This window comes from Drosophila busckii, chromosome 2R (genome assembly GCF_011750605.1).
Source record: "Drosophila busckii strain San Diego stock center, stock number 13000-0081.31 chromosome 2R, ASM1175060v1, whole genome shotgun sequence".
In the NCBI taxonomy this organism is placed as follows: domain Eukaryota; kingdom Metazoa; phylum Arthropoda; class Insecta; order Diptera; family Drosophilidae; genus Drosophila; species Drosophila busckii.
The window spans coordinates 9,270,583-9,294,607 of NC_046605.1; the positions used below are offsets into that span (position 1 = coordinate 9,270,583).

Genomic DNA, 24,025 nt, shown 5'->3' on the forward strand with positions numbered 1-24,025 from the left:
GCTTGATCGTTAACAAACGATATACATATATTTTTAAATACATACGTGTAAATGTAACTGTTCTCTTTTATGTAGCAAATTTAAACAATAATGTATAGCGATAAGAAATTAGCTCCAGCCCATTTAACTACAGCAATTGTTACAATTAAACAAATGTTCTCCAATTTAACTTTAAACCTAGCACAAATGCTTACGCTCCACCTAAAAAGAAAGTCTCTAATGCAACAACACAACACCCAAGATAAGGTATTATTTTGTAAAAAGGCATGCATATGGAATGCAATTGTATATGTGTGTGTGTGTGTGTGTGTGTGTATGCGTGTGTGTGCTTAGCATTGGAGACTTTCTCTGTGACTCTCTGGCAATCTTTGGTCTGCTCACTGTTGCTTGGCACCGCCAAAGAAGAATTTGTAAAAGAGCGTGGCCACCAGACAGAGCACCAACGGCAATAGCCAAGACTTCATTGAGCTCTCTTCGTTTTGTGTGTCCGAGCTCCAGGTGGGCTCAGACTTTTGCGCCACACTGGTGCGTTCGCTCTCCACCAGCTCGCCAATTTTGTACTTCTTCATCATATCGCGCGCATCGTTGCTATGGCCCACATCTTCGAAATTCTCGGTAGCATCTTTGCCGGCCTGCTCGATCAGAACCTCCTCACCGCCGGGATGCTGCAAAAAGATTAATGAATATTTTAATAAGTTAACATGTAAATAAGCAATGTGCGTCGACATGACCATGAAAAACGTACAAGACAGAATGAAATCTAAGCAGGAACTACCAAAGCGGACAGCGCCACAATATGTTTAAAACATAAAGCGCTGTAGCAGATACAGGGTGTAGCTGCTAAAGATAAATATATCTTGCTAATGCTTATAGGGTTTACTAAGATACGACTCAGTAAAATAATAAACCTTTTTATTCTATAAAAGTAAATTTTTAAAATCTCTAGCGTATGCTTTGTTAATTAATAGTTAACAATGTATTACAGTGTGAACGTGATACTTTCATCATACACAGGTGTGGAACTGTAATTGTTTTTAAGCATTTGTGTACATCACGCACATAGAACATATTTAAAAATATGCCTCGTAATCATTAGTTTACACTATTTGAGGGCGAACCGGCGAAGTCTTATCAGAAAGCCACAAACAAATCGTGATAAACATTTTCAAGTTGTTTCCATATAGACTGCAAAATGCGTTTTGGATTATTTTTAGTTGCATATTGTAAATCATAATTGTTAACAGCATTATTTGAAATGTGCTAAAATTTCAAAACATTTAACTTTATAAGCTTTTTTACGTATTTGTTCAGACTACAAAATGAAATGCAAATGTGTTACCCCAAAAGCCTGATTTTGTTTAACTTTTGCCCTATTTATATTTTCTATTGATAATGCGGAAATTTCGCAGTGCGCGCTTACTGTTTAAGCAGCAATATACATTCGCAACAGTAACAAGAAATCACTAAAAATACAAACACAACAGTAATAACTTGACATCTGTTTTGTATGTCAAGCTCAATATCACAGCATGGCAGGTCAAGTAGTGATCATAGGTCAAAGTACAGGCTCCATTAAATGTATACGTACAGAGATACAACTAATTGTTGATTGGCCAGCACGCAATGAGACTTGCACCTGAATATGTATACTACTTATGCATGTATAAATTATATATTGCTATGTTAAAAAAAGCCAAGTAGCGATGATAAGACAACTTTTACTCGGTTTGCAAGTCGCAGTCCGCGCCCCATTTTCAACGTGTACCACTTAAAATGTTCAGCTGCGCTCACCTCATTTAGAAATGCTGTGACATCGTAGATATTGTTATGGATTAACAGCCATGTGTCCTTGTTGGTGTTGTGTTTGGCGACCTCAGCTCGCGTAAAGGTTTTCACTCCATCGCTCGACATGCTGATGACTTGTTGAATTGCGCTTCTATTAGTTTCTATGACTAACTTTAATATAAATATATGTATATATATATATATATAGACACAGTGCTGGTAAACGCAACAATAAGCGAGTATTATCTACAATGATACCCATGCATAGCGAGAGTAACTTTAAAAACTGTGAGAGCAGTTACCCTCAAACTGAAGAGCAATTGAGCAAGCAGAGTTGCTTTGAATAGCGCGCGTATATTCAAACTAAAGTCTATTTTTCGCATTCGAAAGAACCTTTATTGATAAGGCATATCATAAGCAATCCGTAATATTTATTACGTCCTTTAGTAAAAGGTGGTTGGTTGCTGAGGCAATTCTGCTTTAAATGTAGTAACTATTATCATAAAATAATTCTTTACGAACAATTAAATCAAATGTTTTAAGAAAAATGTTGGACACTGTGTTTTAATACAATAAAAAAAATTGTTGAACAATTTCATAAATTTCGCGAGTTACTGATATATTTTTTTTTTTTGGTTTTTATTTATTATCTATCTTGATTAATGCCAAAACTTTGTCATAATTTAAAAACCCTTAAATAATTGATTGTCAAATGCCAAATCGAATTTGTACTATTTAATTTACATTTATGAATTTCTAATTCGAAAGAGTTCACTGTAATACAAAACTTCCATTTGACTTGACAATATGAATATTATTGGGGAAGCCATAAATAATACGCCAAATTTCACCATACATATGGTAATTACCATTACGATGTTTCAAGAGTACACTTTGATGTAATCAATTATGGGAATTGCAACAAATATTAGAATTGTCTACATATTACTTATTACGGCTATTTTCAAGAGTCTTACATGACAATAAGTGTTCAAGTGCCTGGTAATCTTCATTGCAGTGCAGATTGCGTCTTGCATTGTGTTTGGTCACGCTTATTTGATAACAATAATATACATATGTATACAATTTTAATCGATTTTGATTAGATAGTAAGAGAGAGCGCCATAGACCCAAACCTCACTCCTGGCAAAAATGAGTGGTGATGAAATATTTCACCATATTGCTCAAATTACAGAAAGACAATTAAGCCACCAAGTCCCTAAATAATGCGGAGTTGCTCATTATCTTGTAATTCATACAAAAATCCTTTTTTGTTTATAGGAAAAACAAAGAAACAATAAGCACTAAGAAGTAAATATTGATTTTGATTAAGTATAGTAAACATAAACGCGCTCTTTATTGCTTTGGCATGCGGTCTTCCGCTCTTCGCGTGGTCATTCTACTAAAAAAATACAATAAACTGATAAATATAATCATATCAAACGATATCAACTAATATAATGGGAGGTGCCATGGCTTCTCAATATAAACCCACTTGTAACCGCAAATTTAGCAAGTTTGATTTTAGCTGCCGTTAACAACACATCGCGTATTGAAGTAAAATTAAAAATATTCAATTATCGGCTCGAGTGATAAGTGATAATGACTGCTATGAACGGTGCAAGCGTCAAGGACGTTGACGATCGTCTTTCGCAATATAAAACGAATATTGTCTTGGGTGAATCGTTTGGTGGCAAGGATAAAGATCATAAGCACTTGTGAGTTTAATTAATCACTAAAATAATTAATAAAGATAGTTGTGGAAAGGGGTAAATTTCCTGCAATTTATTAAAGTTAAATACAATAATTAAATATTTTGTGGATGATTGAGAAAATGGAAAAGTGATTGAATTGAAAAATACATATGTGTGTGGAAAAACATGCAGTTATAAATATATAGCTATATATGTATTTATAAACGTTTCAATTAATTCCAGTGCAATAAAACAAATTTATTTTTATGATGCTGTTTAAAAATTAAGTTATGCTGATTAAATTTGACGATACAGTGATCACATGTGAACAAATTGTGAATAGCTTTCACAAATAATCATTACGGTGCAATTTATTTATAAACAATGGCAAATTTGTTAGACTGCGAGTACTCACGCTGGTGCTGAAAGCTATAAATAAATTGGAAAACCCACAACTTATGACTGGGTTTGACAGAGATAAAAGCGTTTTGCTATGTGGACATTTAAAGTTTGATATTAACGTCATATTTGATGGAACGCAAAAACTGTGGTCTGATAACGTTAAAACTCGGAACTCGTAATGAATTTGCACCATGATAGTGCAAATCTAAAGTAGCCTTGATTGGCAATTGCCGATAAGCAATGAACGATATGGCTACATCACGTTTCTTTACGACTTTTAATATTTCGTCGGGCAATACTAGTTATAAATGACGAATTATATGTATGCTGATTGTTTATTGCAGTGCGCCCAATAAAACGAAAAAGAATTCTAAGCATGATAAGGATGATGCCAGCAATGGGGAGGAAGAGGGCAAGCCCAAAGAAGACATACCACCAGTGGCATTTTTTAAAATGTTCCGCTATGCGACGAGCACAGATCGCATCTTATATTTCATAGGAATGGTGGGCGCAATAGCAACAGGCTTAAGCGTACCTGCAAACAGTTATATTTTTGGAAATCTCGCAAATGTAAGTAACACATAAATTAGCTTTTAAAATGTTGCTAAATCTAAATTTATTTGCAGGACATGATTGTATTTACGAGGCCTTTGAATGACAGCTATTATAAAAGTTATTCCTTGATGGACCAATTATTGTTAGATTCGGTGCAACAGTTTTCGCTGCAAAATACGTACATTGGTATTGTGATGCTCGTTTGCAGTTACTTGTCCGTCACGTGCTTTAATTATGCGGCGCACTCGCAGATTCTGGCCATACGCTCCAAGTTCTTTCGCTCCATTCTGCATCAGGACATGAGCTGGTATGACTTTAATCAGAGCGGTGAGGTAGCCAGTCGCATGAATGAGTAAGTTAATTTATAGTGAAAGATTTGACTAGTTAACTATTATATTTGCACTTGCAGAGATCTTTCCAAGATGGAGGATGGCCTGGGCGAGAAAGTTGTCATCTTTGTGCACTTTATAGTGGCCTTCATTGGCTCTATAGTGCTTGCCTTTGTGAAGGGCTGGCAGCTTTCGTTGGTGTGCCTGACTAGCTTGCCAGTTACCTTTATTGCCATGGGCTTTGTGGCCATTGCTACCTCCAAACTGGCCAAGCAAGAGGTCAACGTCTATGCAAGTGCTTCTGTAGTCGCTGAGGAGGCTCTGTCCGGCGTGCGTACGGTCAAAGCGTTTGAGGGGGAATACAAGGAGGTATTCGCGTACAAGGAAAAGGTGATAGCCGCCAAGTTGTTGAATATAAAGCGTAACTTGTTCTCAGGCATTGGGTTTGGTCTGCTCTGGTTCTTCATCTATGCCTCTTATGCACTTGCCTTTTGGTATGGCGTTGGCCTGGTCCTCAAGGGATATGATGATCCTTACTACGCCAACTACGATCCAGGCACTATGATCACTGTGTTCTTCTCCATAATGATGGGCTCTATGAACATAGGCATGGCTTCGCCGTATTTGGAAGCCTTTGGAGTAGCCAAAGGAGCCTGCGCTAAAGTGTTTCATATTATTGAGAAAATACCCGAGATTAATCCCATTGTGTCTAGAGGTAAGGCACTCAATCAGCCATTGACCACAATTGAATTTCGTAATGTGGAGTTTCAATATCCTACACGCGAGGAAGTGCCTATACTACAGCAACTCAATTTAAAGATACATCGCGGACAGACCATAGCGCTGGTGGGTCCGTCTGGCTGTGGCAAATCCACTTGCATTCAGTTGATTCAACGTTTCTACGATCCTCAAGGCGGTGAGCTGCTCTTTAATGGCGTCAACATCAAGGACATTGACATCAATTGGCTACGTGAGCGCATAGGCGTGGTGGGACAGGAGCCCGTGCTGTTTGGCCAGTCCATCTATGAGAACATACGCTATGGACGTGAAGATGCCACCCAGCAGCAGATTGAGGCAGCTGCTGCAGCTGCTAATGCGGCCATCTTTATTAAAAAACTGCCTCAAGGATATCATACGCTGGTGGGTGAGCGTGGCGCACAATTGTCCGGCGGACAGAAGCAGCGTATTGCCATTGCACGTGCTCTTATACGTGATCCGGAAATCTTGCTGCTGGATGAGGCCACGTCGGCCTTGGATACGGCCAGTGAGGCCAAAGTGCAAGCAGCGCTGGAGAAGGTTAGCGAGGGACGTACCACCATTATTGTGGCGCATCGCTTGTCCACAGTGCGCCGTGCAGATAGAATCGTGGTCATCAATGCTGGTCAGGTAGTGGAGAGCGGCACACACCAGGAACTCATGCAGCTGAAGAATCATTATTTCAATTTGGTTACGACGCAGTTGGGTGAGGACGATGATGGCACCATGCTCAGTCCCTCAGGTGATATTTTGAAAAATTTTGACATCAAAGATGAGGATGAAGAAGATATTAAGATTATACAAGACGATCTGGATGTAACACAAACTAAATCAAAAAAGAAGTTGGGTAAAAATGAGAAGGCTTCCACCATGGAAGTGTTGAGAATGAACAAGCCCGAATGGAAGGAAATATCGCTTGGTTGCGTTTGCTCTATTATCATGGGATGCGCGATGCCTATCTTTGCTGTACTATTTGGCAGTATTCTGGAGGTGCTGCAAAGCCGAGATCCGGTATATGTGCGTGAAAATACCAACAAGTACAGCTTATACTTTCTTATCGCGGGCATTGTGGTGGGAATTGCCACTTTTTTGCAAATCTTCATCTTTGGCGTTGCGGGCGAGCGTTTAACGGAGCGCCTCAGAGGCTTCATGTTTGAGGCTATGCTCAAGCAGGAGGTTTCCTGGTTTGATGATCGTGACAACGGCACCGGCAGCCTGTGTGCACGTTTATCCGGTGATGCGGCGGCTGTCCAAGGCGTAAGTTAACTCAAGTTATTATACACTTTGACATGCAAAAAAATAGAAAAGATATAAGCCATCTGTGTCTTTTGTCAAATTGTATTTTACCAAATTTAGCCTGCATCCAACTAACTTTTATTTTTGCACTAGGCCACCGGTCAACGAATTGGCACTATTATACAATCGATTGCCACCTTGGTTCTGGGCATTGTGCTGGCCATGTACTATGAATGGAGTTTAGGTCTGTTGGCTATGGCCTTTATACCTTTTATACTCGTATCCTTTTACCTGCAACGCACTGTCATGGCGGAGGAGAACATGGGCAATGCCAAGATCATGGAAACGACTACCAAATTGGCTGTGGAAGTTGTCTCCAACATACGCACTGTAGTATCGCTGGGCCGCGAGGAAATGTTCCACAGGAACTATATAGCGCTACTGAAGCCAGCCGTAGATGTATGTAAACATTACTATAATGCTGCGAATTCCACTAACACAACTGACTTATTTTAGAGATCCAAGCGTAATACTCATTATAGAGGAATTGTTTATGGCTTGGCCAGATCTATGATGTTCTTTGCCTATGCTGCTTGCATGTATTACGGCGCCTGGTGTGTGGTCAATCGTGGTCTTCAATTCGGCGATGTATTCAAGTGCGTAACTAAACTTCAGCGTTATACCGCGCGTTTTATTTATTTATTTACTTTGTGTTTCACTTACAGAGTATCGCAAGCCTTGATAATGGGCACCGCATCGATTGCCAGCGCCTTGGCGTTTGCGCCCAACATGCAAAAGGGCATCAGTGCCGCTCAGACCATATTGAAGTTTTTGCAACGTCAGCCGCTCGTGGCCGATAAGCCGGGTGTGTCCAAGCAGCCGTGGCATTCCAATGGCAATGTGATCTATGACAAGATAGAGTTTACCTATCCCACACGCAAGGAGGTGCAGGTACTCAAGGGTCTGTTGCTGGCAGTGCAGAGTGGCCAAAAAGTGGCGTTGGTGGGTCCTTCGGGCTGTGGCAAGTCCACTTGCATACAGCTGCTGCAGCGCTTCTACGATGTGGACGCAGGCGCAGTATGCATTGATGACGTGGATGTACGTGAATTGGCTATTTCGAATCTACGAATGCAGTTGGGCATTGTCTCGCAGGAGCCCATACTCTTCGATCGAACAATTAAAGATAATATTGCCTATGGTGATAATTCAAGAATGGTTACGGATCAGGAGGTCATAGCAGCGGCCAGGAAATCAAATATACATGAGTTTATATCAACTTTGCCACTGGTAAGCATTTGCTTTCCTCTCTGCATTATTGGCTTGCTTATCTTTATATATTTGTAGGGCTATGAGACACGCATGGGTGAGAAGGGGGCGCAGCTTTCCGGGGGACAGAAACAGCGCATTGCCATTGCACGTGCACTCATACGTAATCCTAAAATTCTGCTGCTGGATGAGGCTACCTCCGCTTTGGATGCAGAGAGTGAAAAGGTAAGCACATAACTTTATTCGCTATTTATAGCACTAAACAAATTTGATTCTCTTTATGCAGGTCGTTCAGGAGGCTCTAGATGCTGCCGCTCAGGGACGCACCACTATTAGCATAGCCCACAGATTGTCCACCATCGTCGACTCGGATGTCATATACGTGTTCGAGAACGGCGTTGTCCGTGAGAGCGGCACTCATCGAGAGCTCTTGCAAATCCGTGGTCTCTACTACAGTCTCTATAAATTGCAAACAGGAGCGATGTAGATGCTAGTGCTAACTATAGTAAGATTTTTAGTTTTACGAATATCGAACAAGTTTTTAACAAGTTGTCTATCAAGCACAACTAGTATTAAGCTGTATATAAATGAGCATAATTGTAAATATGTATTACGAGCCAACTTTATAGTCATAGAATTATTTATTATGAAGATAAAATCAAAAATAAAATAAGAAATGTAAGCTAATGAATTTCACTTGATAGCTGATGCAATTTAATTGTCTATAAATGATATACTTTATGGCAGAAACTTAACTGAAATTTCTAGAAAACTCCAACACAACAATTTCTAGTCCTGATCTTGCAAGTCTCCACTACTTGCTATATCGTCGGAAATATAGGCTAAGACCATGTATTGATTAAATATCTACGGAAGACATATGATAAATGTAATTAACTTTGTATATTTTTGTAAATTATGTTTGTTCTTGTTTATTTTAAGTTTACATAGTTTATAGACTTCTTAATTGCATATTACCCAGTCAATTTGCTTGGTTATCCACTGGAAACCAATAGAAAATTTTGCTTAAATTTAAAAAGACATCCAATTTGCCAATATTCAAAATGTCTAGGTTTAATTACAATTTCATTATGGTTCTGTGCTATAGTCGCTGTGCTCGATTATTGTACAACTACAACTAGTTTAAAATAAACGTAACGTAAACATAAGGAAAATCTTACAGTGAGCACAGCACAGCTGCAACATCAACACATCCACGACATTTTACAGGGTTTGATCGGCAATGCTTGCATTATAAACAATAAAAACTTAATGCAGCCAATTATGATCGTATTTGGTATCAGCAGATTGGAGGTCTAACTGTCGTCCGCTCGTCTTACTACACAATTTGGGTAAATGCTTGAATTTTTTGCTTATGTAACTGATTTGGAGTGAGGTTTGTTGTGGGCTGTAGACGACATATTGGATTAGATCAGGAATTATGATGTGCCTTGTTTTTTCGTTTCGTTATGTTTGTTTAACATAGAACTTAATCGAAATCCAAATGTGATTATTATTAAATAAGGTAAACAACAACTAAGACTACAGCTGCCTAATTTAGTTCTTCTCCTCCTTCTTAGCCTCGCCAGAAGGTTCGCCCGAACTGCTGCTGCTGCTGCCACCGCTGCTCTCGCGCTCAGCGGACATCTGTAAAAAATTATTGCAATAAAATTATGTATTTAATAAAATATTTAAAACTAAATTTATATAAACGCACCTTCTTGTATGCCATCTCGAAGAGTTTCAATGAGGACTGTTGCAGCTGAGTGGTTTGCTTTCTAACCTCCTCTGGGTCAGCAGTTTCTTTGTTGGCCAGCAAAGTGCGCAAATCAGCAATTTCCTTCTTCATCTTCTCGCACTACAATAAACAAATATTTTAACAGTTTGTATATTTTTACTGAACTAATTGATGCTTACCTCTTCGGCGGGCAGCTGGCTCTTGAACTCTTCCATCTTTGTTTCAGTGTCATGTACAATGCTCTCGCCTTGGTTGACAATTTCAATCAGTTCACGCTTGAGCTTATCAGCGCTGGCGTATTCCTCTGCCTTCTTGATCATGTTCTCAATTTCGTCCTTGCTCAGACCACCGCTGGACTGAATGACAATCTGTTGCTCCTTGCCAGTGCCCTTGTCCTTGGCAGACACATGCACAATACCGTTAGCATCAATATCAAAAACCACCTCAATCTGGGGCACACCACGTGGTGCTGGCGGAATGCCAACCAGTGTGAAAGCGCCCAGCAGCTTGTTGTCATTAGCCATCTCACGCTCACCCTGGTGCACCTTGATCTCCACCTGAGTCTGACCATCGCTGGCCGTTGAGAAGACCTGTGACTTCTTAGTAGGAATTGTGGTGTTGCGTGAAATCAAACGTGTGAACACGCCACCCAGTGTCTCAATGCCAAGGGATAGTGGCGTCACATCGAGCAGCAGCACATCAGTAACATCACCAGCCAGAACACCTCCCTGCACGGCAGCACCAACAGCCACGGCCTCATCGGGATTTACCGAACGCGAGGGCTGACGTCCGAACAGTTCCTGCACGGTAGCTTGTACCTTGGGCATGCGCGTCATGCCGCCTACTAACAAGACTTCGCCAATTTCTGACTTGGATACCTCAGCATCGGACAACGCCTTCTGGCAGGGTTGAATGGTGCGCTTGATAAGGTCGCCCACCAGGCTTTCCAGCTTAGAGCGTGTCATTTTCAGATTCATGTGCTGTGGACCAGCTGCATCCATTGTCAAATAAGGCAGATTGATGTCAGTTTGCTGCGAAGACGACAGCTCGCACTTAGCCTTTTCGGCTGCCTCCTTAAGGCGCTGCATGGCAATCTTGTCCTTGCGGATATCAATGCCACTATCTTTTTTGAACTCGGCTACCAGGAAGTTAACAATGTAATTGTCGAAATCTTCACCGCCCAGCAGTGTGTCACCATTGGTGGACTTGACCTCAAAGACGCCCTTTTGGATTTCCAAAATCGAAATATCAAAAGTACCACCGCCCAAATCGTAAACAGCAATGCTAAAGAAAAGGAATTTATGAAACTTATATAATGCTTTGTTAGTTAGTTCTACATACATTTTATCCTCGGTCTTGTCCATGCCGTAGGCGAGTGCAGCGGCTGTGGGTTCATTGATTACACGCAGCACATTCAAGCCAGCAATCTGTCCAGCATCCTTGGTAGCCTGACGCTGAGAGTCGTTGAAGTAGGCAGGCACAGTAACCACAGCATTCTTAACGGGTGTGTTCAGATACGCCTCAGCGGTTTCCTTCATCTTGATCAAAATGAAGGCGCCAATTTGTGAGGGTGAATAGACTTTGCCATCTGTAGCCGATACCCAAGCATCGCCATTGGAAGCTTTGACCACTTTGTAAGAGAGATTTGTCACATCTTTCTTAACCTCAGGATCATCAAAACGGCGACCAATCAAACGCTTTGTGGCATAGAAAGTGTTGGCAGAGTTGGTCACAGCTTGACGCTTGGCAGGCATGCCCACAAGACGTTCGCCATCCTTGGTAAATGCAACATGTGATGGTGTCGTGCGTGCACCCTCAGCATTTTCAATGACCTTAGCCTGTTTGCCTTCCATAACAGCCAGGCAGGAGTTGGTGGTGCCCAAATCAATGCCGATGACAGCACCCTTAACTTCACCAGACCTGCAATGCAAAATAAACAATTATAAAAATATACACACACAAATAGGCAGAGATAGCACTAGAAGCCCCTGGTAACAATAACTACAACTACAGCAACAGGTTATAGTTGTGATAAGCGATGCGTCAAGTTCATTTTTGATTTAAGCGAATTTCACATAAAATATATGTATAAGCTAAATTTGACTACTTTTCCCGTAAAGAACTATTTTATTGCACTAAACTGCGCAGTACCTAAATGCATGTGCATTGCATTCAAATGTATGTAAGGACTGCAGGTGCATAATATACCAAACAGTTATATAAATAATTCTGCACACATAATTGCCTGATAATTTCCTAACGAAATATCCAGCAATATGTTCTATTACATAATTACTATCAATTGTTTGATCTCAAACTAGCCGCATGCATAGGCGGCAAAGCCCAAAAGCACTACATGGAGAACTACAAACAGCTTTTAAAACTCAAAGTTCACTTACTTGTAACGCAATTGTCCTGACAAACCATTGCTAGCAACTGGCAGGCTCTGTAAAGAAACAATTAGCCATACATTGTATACCATTTACACTTATTTTAGTTAGGAAACATGTTTAGATTGTATGGCGAGACATGCCGCCGCATTGCGAGTATTATGTAAAGCTCAGTGGGGTACTTACGCGGAATATGCTAGAAGCATTTGTGGGCGCAGCATAGGTGGCCTGACGTGCAAGACGAGGCAAAAACTTGGGAACGCGCAGCATTTTGAATTTTAACTTTTTTAATTTCACACAGTGTGGCACGAATTGTTAAATTAAAATAGAGTGCAACCGCTTTGTAAAAGCGAAAATTTCGTCAGAGCGTAAAACGAGCACGTTTCCGTACGAGGGCTGTATAGTAACAAGAGCAGTGTTCATTAATTAACACAAAAGTTATCGATTTATCTTGATGTGAAATAAAAGTGCTGCTAAGGCAAGTTCTGTTTTGTATTTGAATTTTTAGCAAGCATATTATTTTGTCATTCAGGCCAAATGGAGATTTATGTCAATTGATATAAAATAATAGTTTTATTTTTATCAAGCGTTTTTATTAGATATGCACTGCTTTCGGTTTTGTATTTGCACAAATTAATAGCATAGGCTAAAATTTACTCTAAGTATAGGCATATTGCAACACTGATTGTACACCCTGTTTGTTTTCATCCCAGCGTTCCGTGTTCCAATCACACGTGTTTTGTTATTATTGCGTAAAGTAGTATAAAAAATACTTTCAAAATTTTCACCTAAATTTAATCAGAAAACATCGGTTCGGCCGATGATGCTGTTGCAAGTTACTAAACAGCCAGCAAACACGACTCTAAGATTTATCTACCGTTAATCCAAACCATAAATACCGCATTATGGCATCGGATAATGAGTCCGAAGCCGAACTCGATGAGAACTATTACACATTTCTCAACTTGCCGCGCGATGTAAGTGCCACAACAAAGTACCTTATGTAAATGTAAATAATAATAATTGTTGTTATTTTTAGGCTACCTCTGAACAGATTAACACCGCATACCGTAAACAGAGCCGCATTTACCATCCGGACAAGCATATGGAGCCGGAGAACAAGAAAAGAGCTGAGATAATGTTCAATCGGACAAAACGAGCCTATGAGGTGCTTTCGGATCCGCACCAGCGTGCCATTTACGATTCGGTGGGCGAGAAGGGCCTCAAAACCGAGGGCTGGGAAATAGTGCATCGCACGAAGACGCCGGCAGAGATAAGGGACGAGTATCAGCGATTGGCAGAAGCAGCTGAAGATCGTCGCCTGCAGCAACGCACTAATCCGCGTGGCAATATTACCATTAACGTAAATGCAACGGAGATATTTACACCTTACGATGAATCGGAAATGCCACGCGTCGAAATTGGCTCCATGAGCATTGCGCAGTCGATTGAGGCGCCAATAACGCGCAAGGATATGATCATTATGAGCGGCAATCTATACTCATCAAATGGCACGGGCAGCGGTGGCTTTATGGTGGCGGGACGACGTTTGCTTAACAAAGGCTGGGTGGAACTTTGTGTTGGCGCCGGCAATGGTTTCCTCTTGGGCTTGAAGGGTAAGCTGGTTTATTAAACAATGTAACTCTGGTGCGGTTTATTGAGTTGTGCAGCGTTGCAGGTGGACGTACACTTTCGTCAAAGTTAACCCTGAATGGTGGAACCAATATGAATTTTCAGGAGAATGGTGTCATACCCGCCGTATTTAGCTCGCTGGCCGTGCAGTTGGATAAGCATACTGTAGGCAGCCTAACACTGAATGCCGGTCCTCAGTCCTCACTGACCACACAGATTGATCACTCTAATGATAATCATGCTATTAGCACCTCTTTTGTCATTGGCACGCCGCATATTTACTTTAATATCTCATATACACGCAAGATGATGGAGAATGAGCTTAAACTAAAGCTGGCCACAAAGTAAGTAAATGATAATCTCCGTAATATTTGGTTGCTTAACAAAAATCATTGCAGAGTCGGCACATTTGGTTTTATGGGCGAGTATGGGGTGGAGAAGAAGGTATCTAAATATAGCTCGGTAATAGCCGCCGTATCAATTGGTGTGCCCTCCGGGGTTATTCTCAAGTTCAAGTTCGTAACGGTCTCTTTAATTATTTGCAAAGTTTTAATTGGTTTGCTTTTCAGAATCCTACGCTCTAATCAATCATATGTATTCCCAATACATCTAAGTGATGAAATTGTGCCTGCTGCTGTCTTCTATGCGACGGTAACACCCGTCATCGCGTGGTTCCTTATTAAGAAGTCTATTATGGATCCCATGGAAGCAGAGCGAAAGAGCATGGAAGTGGAACGCACGAAACGGCAAAATGAGCAACGTTTGACGGCAAAGAAACTAGAAGCTTTGGCTGCTATACATTTAATGCAAAGCACATATAACCGCATATTAACTGAGGAGCAAGACCGCAGAGGCTTGGTGATCAAGAGAGCAATCTATGGCTGCTTGAGTGAGGATAGCCCGCAATTTAAGGCCGAGGCGTCTCATGATGTAACAATACCCATACAGTGTCTAGTCAGAGACGGCACCTTGCAGTTGTATGAATCATCAAAGGTGCGCGTTGCTATATATATTTATATTACATGTCATATTAATATATTTACACCTTGCAGAGTGATTTACCAGGCTTCTACGATCCAAGTTTGGGTGATGACAAGTTCTTAAGTATAGAATATACATACAATAATGTATTGAAAACGGTGAAAGTAAAGGACACTGAGTCGTTACGACTGCCAGGATAGTACCCGTAACAATTTGTACAAATCCTCAGTTGTGTTTTAAATTGTTTTTAGCATTCATATTATCATAGGGTAAATTTATTATGAAACCGCTGTTACAACCAACAACCAAAAAGATTGTACAGTTTTGTGCTATTCATGGCACTAACTTTAGTGTTCAGAATGCTTTTCCATTTAATACAAAGGCATAAATTATAATAATATTAACGCAAGAACTCGCTTATACTTAACAATAAAAAGAATTTTAAAATCAATACCAACAAACAGTTGCTCTGAAGTTTGAATATTAATTTACAATGTGGCGCCAAGTGTTTGGGTGAAACACCCTGTGCGGCAGCTCATCAGCTGTTGAGGGAAACGTTGGTAACTGAAACATAAATATTTCTAAATTACGTGTATATAGCCAACTCGCACTGTTTTTGTATGCTTATAAAAATAGAAAACAAGTTGAATAAGGAATGATGCAATCTCTGGACCATGTCCATTGTTACAAAAGCGAATCTCTTACGCTGCCTGCTCGCAATATGCCTATTGCTAGTGCTTAACTTCTTATGGTCATCTACCACCGACGGCGCCACGTCACTGAGCAAACTGAGGTAAGGTGTAAATGAAAATCACATGCATTTCACATGTTTATAAACAAGCAGGCGTTGATTAATTGCCATTTCACATTTACAGCATAAGGCGCGTGCACAAGTACGCGCATATACATAACAAAAATGGCAGCGATAGCGAAGGGAGCGCGGAGAGTGGGCAACGTCTGCCTGCTGCACCATTGGCTTTATCAAAGGAGCACGAGCTGCAATTCAGCCGCAGCTCAAACTTAACGACTGTGATTGCGTTAGCAAATATTACTTCCATTCCACAAGACTTAACGCACGCGCATTCACATATATACGCCGCCAGCAGCAGCACGCACAAACCGCTTCCAAACCAAAACTGCACTGATCCTGATCCACGCAATGGCGGCCCCGTTACTCCCAACATAACACTCGAATCAATGGATATTATTGAGGCTGAGCTTGGACCATTGTTGCAAGCTGGCGGCGCGTATCAGCCAACAGACTGTCAGGCTCAGTATCATGTGGCCATAGTGGTGCCATTTCGTGATCGTTATGCACACCTCTCCATCTTTTTGCGCAATATGCATCCGTTCCTAATGACACAGCGTATTGCCTATCGCATATTTATAATCGAGCAAACCAATGGCAAGCCCTTTAATCGTGCTGCCATGATGAATATCGGTTACTTGGAGGCCTTAAAGCTTTATCAGTGGGACTGTTTTATATTCCACGACGTCGATCTAATACCTTTGGATACGCGCAATCTCTACAATTGTCCACGTCAGCCGCGGCACATGTCCGTTGCCATTGACAAGTGGAATTTCAAGTAAGTGTGGCTAATTTATAAAGAATGTATTGCAAGTGTCCTAATTGATTTTATATTTAGGTTGCCTTATCGTACAATATTTGGCGGAGTTTCGGCCATGACCAGACAGCAATTTCAGGCTGTTAATGGCTTCTCCAATTCGTTCTTTGGTTGGGGTGGCGAAGACGACGACATGTCCAACAGGTTGCTCTATTTTATAAATTATATTGAAACTAACTAATATATTCTGAAACATTTGCAGATTGAAACACGCCAATCTATTCATATCACGTTATCCACTAAATATTGCGCGTTATATGATGTTAAAACATCAAAAGGAGAAGGCAAATCCCAAACGGTACGCTTTAAATTATTTGCTTTTAAGACTAAAGCTAATCATGTTTACTTTGTAGCTATGAAAATCTACAGAATGGCATGAGCAAAATCGAATCGGATGGCATAAACTCGATCAAGTACGAGATATATAGCATCAAAGAATTTCCAACATTTACTTGGTATTTAGCTGAGCTAAAGAACTCGGAACGCAAGAGTTGAAGTGGAATGGAAAATTGTGCAACGCGATTCTCAATAATATTTACTTATGTATGTACAAAAGACAACATTACTTTTTGCAGTGTAGCCTCAAAGTAATATCCTATAATTAGACATAAACACTTTTATGGTGTTTGTAGCAAGTCCAAAGTCCTCTCAATCTCTTAGTAGTATACATAGTACCATTAAATATTTAATCTGAGTAGTTTTCGTTTTCGAATTGTTAAATCTATTATTGTTTTGTTTTGCATAATTTTATTACGAATCTCTAAAGACAAAAAATTCTACACCAATTCCTACAAGGTGAAAATGTAGATATTACTTTTGTGATAACCAAAATAATATATACATACATACATATATATATTATATATATAAACCCAAAATTGTTATTCTATCAGAACGATAATAAACACAAGTAAGAACTTCGGTGCGCCGAAACTAGCTATACCCTTGCAGCTAGTATAAATATGTGAATATTAAAGAAAATCTTGGCTTTATTATTTTAAGCTAAACAAATTCTTATAACGTATCAACTTGACTATGTTTATTGGACTGATTATTGACAGCTAAATATGATAAAATGTGTGATCCGTTCCAACCTGCCAAGGTTACAACTCGTGTGCCAAGTTCAATAAGCGATTTATATCCGACAACTGCAAGGGTATTAAACACTAACCATACTTTAATATACAAATTACCAAAACAAAATGTAAAACTTATTAAAACAAAAAATACATTTTACTATACCAGAATAAAACTTTTACTATACCAAAACTCAAAAGACAACAAACCCAAGTCAATTAATTAAAAGCTACAGCTTGTTCGTTTTCGTTGGTTAGATTTCGTTTTTATTATTTTACGGTTATACGTGTATTAGAAATTATTTATGGCTGCGTAACGACTATGTTACCGTTCAAGTCAGTGTTATTATATTTACGACGATTTGTTTATGCTTGACGTCGCCAATTAGTATAGCTAGTGTTCGAGTTGGAGCGCATGGCATACAGCGGGGGGTGGGCAGGAAGAGACGCAGAGATATATAGACAGTGAGATATATATATATATATAATTATGGCGAGTGTGGAATTAAATTCCATGGCTCATTTATTAGTTTGGTATGCAGAACTACAGTTAAAACAAATTTTGCTTTTTAGATTAATAAACTTACAATTATAAGTATATGCCACACGTTGTGTGTGTGGGCTTTAGCTAATGATTTACACTGGTCACGTTGTAATATAAATGCTTTCTCAATTTAGAAATTTTGATTTGAGGGCGTGAGCGAAACGTTACGTTCTTTGTTTTAGGAGCAAACTAGGTTAGATGTGCGGAGGGTAGGAGCAGACTATAACCAAATACAACAATAGTTAGGCATTGCCTTATATATATACATACGTTACATAAAATACATAGACACGGAGCGATAAACATACTCCTAAGTTCTATCAAATTTTCAAACAATTTGTTCAACAAATTACAACAATGAAAAGCATATATAGCATATAGACTGGTTAGCTCAACAGAAATAAAAAATATATCAACTGGGGGGAGTAGGCAGGAATTAGCGTTAGCACTATAAACGGCAATATTTTGAATGCTATATACAAAGTGATTGTAATCTATAATCCATAGACAGGCTCTTCACATAATGGAGCAGGGCATGGCGCAGCAGAGCGGCAGGCAAACGGGCACCACAGCACCGCCAGACTTGGTTTTCGTCTTGGAGCGCGAGCCAGACTCGTACTCATACATGCCCGAGCCCTTGGCCCAGCGTCCCTGCATATAGAGAAATATTTATTAACAAATGTGCTGCAAAACTAAATGAAAGTCTTACGCCTGCTTGGGAGCCTGCATGCATTTCCTCGCGTCTTAAAGTCATAGTATCATGTCCAGGTGGATAATAGACATCCTTGCCAGCTTTGTTTACAGAGGGCACATGTTGCTGTTGTGGCGAGGCCACGGCTGTTTCAATCTCACGCTTGCGCACAGGCGTCTCTACATCCACGCGATCCACATGATCCGTCTGTAATCAAGTTTAGATTAAGTTGGCTTAGACAGCGTCTTGGAGGTTTTAGTACTTACTGTGGAGAAAGACTGCATTAGATCATCCACACGCTGTGGCGGATTGCCATTGGTTAGGGGATACTGCACGCCGTCCACAGGGAAAGGCGAAGGAGAACCGTAGTCTGGTCCTGAACCGGGACCACGACGATTGTTGGTCGTGTTGGTGGTGGAAGAGTAATTATAAGTGTAGCTAGTATTGGGTGGATAGCCATTGCCGGGCTGTGGTTGTGGCTGCGGGATTGGCATTGGATAGCTATTGTGGGGCAGCTGCTTCAACGGCGCCGGATGCGATGGCTCCAGCGTGTACGTGGGTGCACCACCATTGGGCGGGCCATGTATGGTGTTGACCGTGTTGGAGGTTTCCGTCTCCTTGTAATAGTAGCGATTGGTGCCGCCTGACGGCAGCTGTGGCTGAGCTGGACTATGTGGTGGTGCACCATAGTTGGGACTGTGCGCTGGGCTGTGCGGATAACGCTGCTCATTTATGGTGTTGTCCGTCTTGTGTATGTTGTAGATAACAGTGCGATTGGTCTGTGGCGGCATGCCATTGGGGCTAACAGCTGGGCCCAGCGGCAGCTGACGCGGCTGCGGGCTCAGGCCACGCGTGGTGGTCTCCTTATGCTCGCGTATCTCATACGATTGATTGCTCACCAAGGGGCGGTCATTGGGCTTGTTGAGCGTGGAGTAACTCTCCGTGTTGTAGACCACAGTCTGTGGCACATGTGGCGGTGCATGGGGCGACGTTGCATAGTTCTGGCTCGAATTCAGAGTTTCATGATGCTTGTAGCTGCTGCTCAGCGTATTCGTATTCGTATTGGTGTTGCGGTTCAGCGTGCTGGTGGTGCTGCCAGGGCCAGTAGCTGGAATTTCATAGGTATAGGTGCGCACAGTGGTGGTCACCTTGGTGCCGGGTGCGGGCAAAATGCCATCACCCAAGGCAATATCCTGCAGTTCCTTTTCGATGTTGACATTGCTGGTCACGGTCTGTGCGGGCACCAGCTCCACATTGTTGTTGAGCGTGCGGCTGCTCTCATAGATTTTGGTCTTGCTCGAACGCAAGCCACCAGGTGAGTGGGCTATAAGTATATGCATTAGTTCCTGCTGCAATTGAAATTTCATTTACTTACACAACGTATAGGGTTTCTCTTCTCGTAGAAACTCATCACGCTTTAGGCTGTCCTGGAAGCTGGAGTACTTGGACTTGGACTGCAAAGTGCTGTAGTCCGTGGGATTAAAGGTCTCCACATCATCGCTAAATGGCTGCTGTCCACCTGTATGTTTGGTGGTCTTGATAATGCGCGTCGTCTTGGTCACATTGCCTGACGGATCAGTGCGTTCGCTAAATTTAAAGTTAATATTAGAATTTTGTTATAAACTTTGCTAGCACTTGCACTTACAGCGTTCTATAGCTGGTGCCTGCGGGCAAGCTTTCGCGCTCTCTGGTGCTCAGCTGACGCTCCTGCTTAAGATCCTCCAGCAAGGCATCCAACTGATCAATATTCTCATCGGCGGTCTTGCTCTGATAGGAGGCATTATTATCACCCGCACTGGAGTATTGATACGATGACTTTTTGTAGGCATAATTCTTGTCGTTCTGCATATTTTGAAATGAATTAAAACACACAATTTGAAATATTTAATTTTAGCTACTTACACGTCCGTTCCATTTCGATGGCGTATCGCGCATCGAGGATGAGTAATTTTCCGAGCTACTGGAGTACTGCATGTCCAATTATTTACTTTATATACTTTTGCTGCGAATGACATCAAGCAAATAAAAATGTGAAAATTATTTAAATACCTAGTGGTGAGTAAGTTGTATTAAGCACATACTATATGCATAAATCTTGGCTAAGTCTAACGTGTGGGTGTGTTAACGTAACGACTTTGGACTTGACAGGTTGATTCGCCATTCATAAGAAATTCATATGTAAAGAATTTTTATATGTAAACACCCACGTTTAAAGTTTATAATACATATATGGTGCGTTTGTTTGCTGGGTCTGAGCTCTCAAGTCGTGAAATATTTGGCGCATTAATGGAGCTTAAGTCATCTGAAGTGCGCATCACTTAAAAAAATGTTTGTTTTCGAAAGCGTAACATATAAATATGCTCTATTATTAATTTCAATGAGTTTTTCTACGGCTCATTTACTGTACATTACAATTTTAAAGCCGGTAATTAACAAACGATTTGCATACTTGTATTTTTATTCTAGCTTCCAGCTAATCAGTTAAAAACAAGCGCTTGCTCTTAATTATATAGTAAATTGGAATTGGTTTCTCATATCAGTAACATATCTAACCTTAGGCAAAATAGGCGTTGAGCTTAAGCTACTGCAACAAAATCCATTGTTATTGTTAAATACAAATAAAACTATTCAGAAAAACAAGCACAAGCAACATAAAATGAGAAATACTTATCAAGAGAATTTGAATTTAGAATTTTTGCATCAGCTTAGCTACAATTAAATTTATTAGCATATTTAAATGATTATAATTTATGCTGTCACAAGAATATATATTTTGGAAAATTTTAAAACGCAGCCAATATACCCTTTCAAGTTTTGGCATTTAGAGAACAGCAAAATAATAATGACATTGATTTAAGACACAAAATGACGACATGCACGAAAATACAAAATACAAATATTTAAAAGCTCTGGCGAATGCAATGTCGAAACTGGTTTTTTGCAATTTTGACGTGTCCTTAGCTCCTTTTTTGTAAAAAAACAAAACGCAGCACAGAAACCTGTATATTTATTAATGCGTCGCTTTGTTGTTGTGAATTTGTGTGTCTGTTTTAGCGATAACCTTGAGAGAGATTTCAATGAATGACTTTGTAGAAGGCCGGCGAGAACTAAAGAAAGAGAGAGCGAACAAGCAGAGACGCTGCAAGCACAAGGATGACGGCAAGATGATGTCATACATAAGCGTCAGTTGAACGACTTTAAACGTAATAATGTGTAAGTCATAAGTATTTACATATGTATGTAGATATGCTTGTGTGTAAGTAATTGGAAATCATGAATACGTAAGCATGAACTTCCTTGAGCGCTACGGCTAGACCATATGGTCAAAAGTTTAGCTAATAAAGAAGCTCACGTAAGCGAAATTGTATGCGTGTGTGTGTGTGCATGTCTGTGTGCCTAGCAGAGTAATAATAAAGACAAACATAATATAAATAAAAGGCTAAATCTAATTGACGCCTGGTCAACTCAACACGTTTTACTACGAGCGCTTTTATTTTCAATTTAGCAACAAAAACAACAAAAGCCAGGCGCTGAGAGCGATTGGGCATGTGATGCGTATACTTGATGTTGTTGTTGTTGTTTTTGCATACAGCTTTGCTGTTGTGTTTAGTACAATTCAAAATGATCTCATATAATCGACACGAGAGACAAAAGCGGGGTGTTGCTGCTGTTGTTGTTGTTGTTGTTGCTGGTGTCTGGCATTGGAGTGGGCGTGCGCGCAGGGGGTGGGGGAGCTCGCAAAATGCCAGCGAACAAGATCTATAACGTAAGCATACGTAGGCAAAACATAAAATAAACAAAATAGCAAAAGCAAGCGAACAAACAACAAGTTTAAAACGCTGCCGAAAAAAGCAAAAGCGAAGGTGTTGTTGTTGTTGTTCTTGTTGTTATTATTGCTGTTGGAATTTCCGAAAATCAAATCGAAAACGTAGGCGAAAAGGCGTAGTACATGCTCTCTATGTATGTGTGTGTGTGTGTGTCTGTGTTTGTGTTCAAGCGCCTTTGCTCTGTGTAGCTTTTGCCAATTTGTGTGGCGCTGTTGGCGTCGCTGTCGCAGTCGCAGCGCTGCTTATTGCTGTCGTTGCCTCCTTGCCAGCCACCTACGCACTAGCGCACAGTTCAAACTAAATGTATGCACACATAGACAGTTTATAAACACATAAACAAGCTTTAAAAGCCATTTGAACTTGGCTAATTTAAATTCAAAATCGTCTGTATATACTACTTCATAAATATACCTATGCAGCAACATGTTTTAATTTGGGCGATTTTACGAGTGTGGCGAGCCTAATGAGAACTGATCTGTTGTCGCCTTCATTTTAGCCTTTTCTTCAACAATATTTTTTGTAGCTCTTTATGTACAATTGTATTGTATCTGTGTGTGTGTATGAAAACAAATAATTCTATAAATAGTTCACTGCCACTGTTCTTTTGGCTTTCAATATATTGTTGTTGCTCTTGGATTCGAAAATATATTGTATATCGAGTGCGCTTCGGACAATGAATCATCCCAAAAGGCAAATATATCTATTAGAGATATATACTACTACTACTACTGCCTGCGATTTGCAAATACAATGCGTATTTTTATTGAACACCATTTGAATTTCTCTTTTCTTTTCTTTCTTTTTTGCGCTACGAAAGAAATAGTGCGCTTGCTACGTAGGGTAGCAGAAAAAAATTAGAAAACTCGTTTGTCTGTGCGTGTTTGTCGCCATCGTCATCAGTTTGTTTTCTAAGCTCGTCTGACAGTTCAATAGATACGCTTAGATTATGTACATAGATACACACACACACATAGCCGCGAGCAATTGAATTTTTATGCATGTATGTATGTGTTTTTGTATTTAATTCACTCGCACTCACTGTGCACTTTTTCCAAAACTCAAAAATGATTGGTGCAGACTGTTGTCTATAGTTGATGTTGTTGCTGCTAATGCTGATTGTTGTTGTTGTTACAGTCAGTGTTCAGCCAAAAAGAAAATTGCTACAATGCGCGGGCGCTTTCGTCTTAGTAAATTCGTTTGTATGTATTTGATTTGTTAGATTGTATGCTGTGTCTTTGCGCGCGTGTCTGTGTGTGTGTGTGTGTGTGTGTCTACCACAAGAAACAACACTTAATGGTAACGGAAACAGCTTTGACTCTTCGTTATACACGCGTACGCGTCGCTGGTTGGTGCAGTACTGGGGCTTCCATTTCGCACTTGCTGTGAGCAGAGATCGAGAGGGATCCATTTGTTCAAAAGTCTCTCGCTAACAAGATGTTTGCGCTCGCTCGCTCTACTCGATATGACGTCAGCACTGTTGCATATACCAGTACATAAC

At 40.4% G+C, this 24,025-nt stretch overlaps 6 protein-coding genes across 7 annotated transcripts; 3 read left to right on the top strand and 3 right to left on the bottom strand.

Moving 5' to 3' along the window:
- Positions 1–15: 15 nt before the first annotated feature.
- Positions 16–1,954, bottom strand: LOC108597503 (cytochrome b5). The gene is made up of 2 exons (XM_017984088.2): positions 1,792–1,954; positions 16–665 (listed from the first exon to the last, which is right to left on the bottom strand). Exons 1-2 carry the CDS (start codon positions 1,909–1,911, stop codon positions 378–380), a joined length of 408 nt encoding a protein of 135 aa, XP_017839577.1. The 5' UTR covers positions 1,912–1,954; the 3' UTR covers positions 16–377.
- Positions 1,955–3,387: 1,433 nt separating this feature from the next.
- LOC108596691 (ATP-dependent translocase ABCB1) lies at positions 3,388–8,510 on the top strand. The gene is made up of 9 exons (XM_017982711.2): positions 3,388–3,503; positions 4,226–4,451; positions 4,508–4,788; positions 4,846–6,778; positions 6,911–7,216; positions 7,274–7,413; positions 7,483–8,044; positions 8,102–8,248; positions 8,310–8,510. The coding sequence occupies exons 1-9, from the start codon at positions 3,388–3,390 to the stop codon at positions 8,508–8,510; spliced, it is 3,912 nt and encodes a 1,303-aa protein (XP_017838200.1).
- A 561-nt stretch (positions 8,511–9,071) lies between these two features.
- LOC108596692 (heat shock 70 kDa protein cognate 5) lies at positions 9,072–12,586 on the bottom strand. Its single transcript, XM_017982712.1, has 6 exons — positions 12,338–12,586; positions 12,161–12,207; positions 11,103–11,681; positions 9,941–11,045; positions 9,741–9,881; positions 9,072–9,670 (listed from the first exon to the last, which is right to left on the bottom strand). The coding sequence occupies exons 1-6, from the start codon at positions 12,419–12,421 to the stop codon at positions 9,581–9,583; spliced, it is 2,046 nt and encodes a 681-aa protein (XP_017838201.1). The 5' UTR covers positions 12,422–12,586; the 3' UTR covers positions 9,072–9,580.
- Positions 12,587–12,774: 188 nt separating this feature from the next.
- LOC108595129 (dnaJ homolog subfamily C member 11) lies at positions 12,775–15,202 on the top strand. 2 transcript variants are annotated; one of them, XM_017980291.2, is made up of 6 exons: positions 12,775–13,128; positions 13,191–13,767; positions 13,830–14,127; positions 14,182–14,298; positions 14,353–14,776; positions 14,836–15,202. In XM_017980291.2, the coding sequence occupies exons 1-6, from the start codon at positions 13,057–13,059 to the stop codon at positions 14,962–14,964; spliced, it is 1,617 nt and encodes a 538-aa protein (XP_017835780.1). In that variant the 5' UTR covers positions 12,775–13,056; the 3' UTR covers positions 14,965–15,202. The 2 variants fall into 2 exon arrangements, with proteins under 2 accessions (XP_017835780.1, XP_017835781.1); XM_017980292.2 differs by lacking the exon at positions 12,775–13,128 and having other exon boundaries at positions 13,695–13,767; positions 13,822–14,127.
- A 236-nt stretch (positions 15,203–15,438) lies between these two features.
- On the top strand, positions 15,439–18,281 carry LOC108597011 (beta-1,4-N-acetylgalactosaminyltransferase bre-4). The gene is made up of 5 exons (XM_017983289.2): positions 15,439–15,557; positions 15,640–16,350; positions 16,411–16,533; positions 16,592–16,687; positions 16,743–18,281. The coding sequence occupies exons 1-5, from the start codon at positions 15,439–15,441 to the stop codon at positions 16,882–16,884; spliced, it is 1,191 nt and encodes a 396-aa protein (XP_017838778.1). The 3' UTR covers positions 16,885–18,281.
- LOC108597010 lies at positions 17,949–23,871 on the bottom strand. The gene is made up of 7 exons (XM_017983288.1): positions 23,567–23,871; positions 20,603–20,702; positions 20,346–20,542; positions 20,076–20,287; positions 18,967–20,024; positions 18,719–18,907; positions 17,949–18,660 (listed from the first exon to the last, which is right to left on the bottom strand). The coding sequence occupies exons 2-7, from the start codon at positions 20,672–20,674 to the stop codon at positions 18,526–18,528; spliced, it is 1,863 nt and encodes a 620-aa protein (XP_017838777.1). The 5' UTR covers positions 20,675–20,702; positions 23,567–23,871; the 3' UTR covers positions 17,949–18,525.
- Between the last annotated feature and the right edge of the window lie 154 nt (positions 23,872–24,025).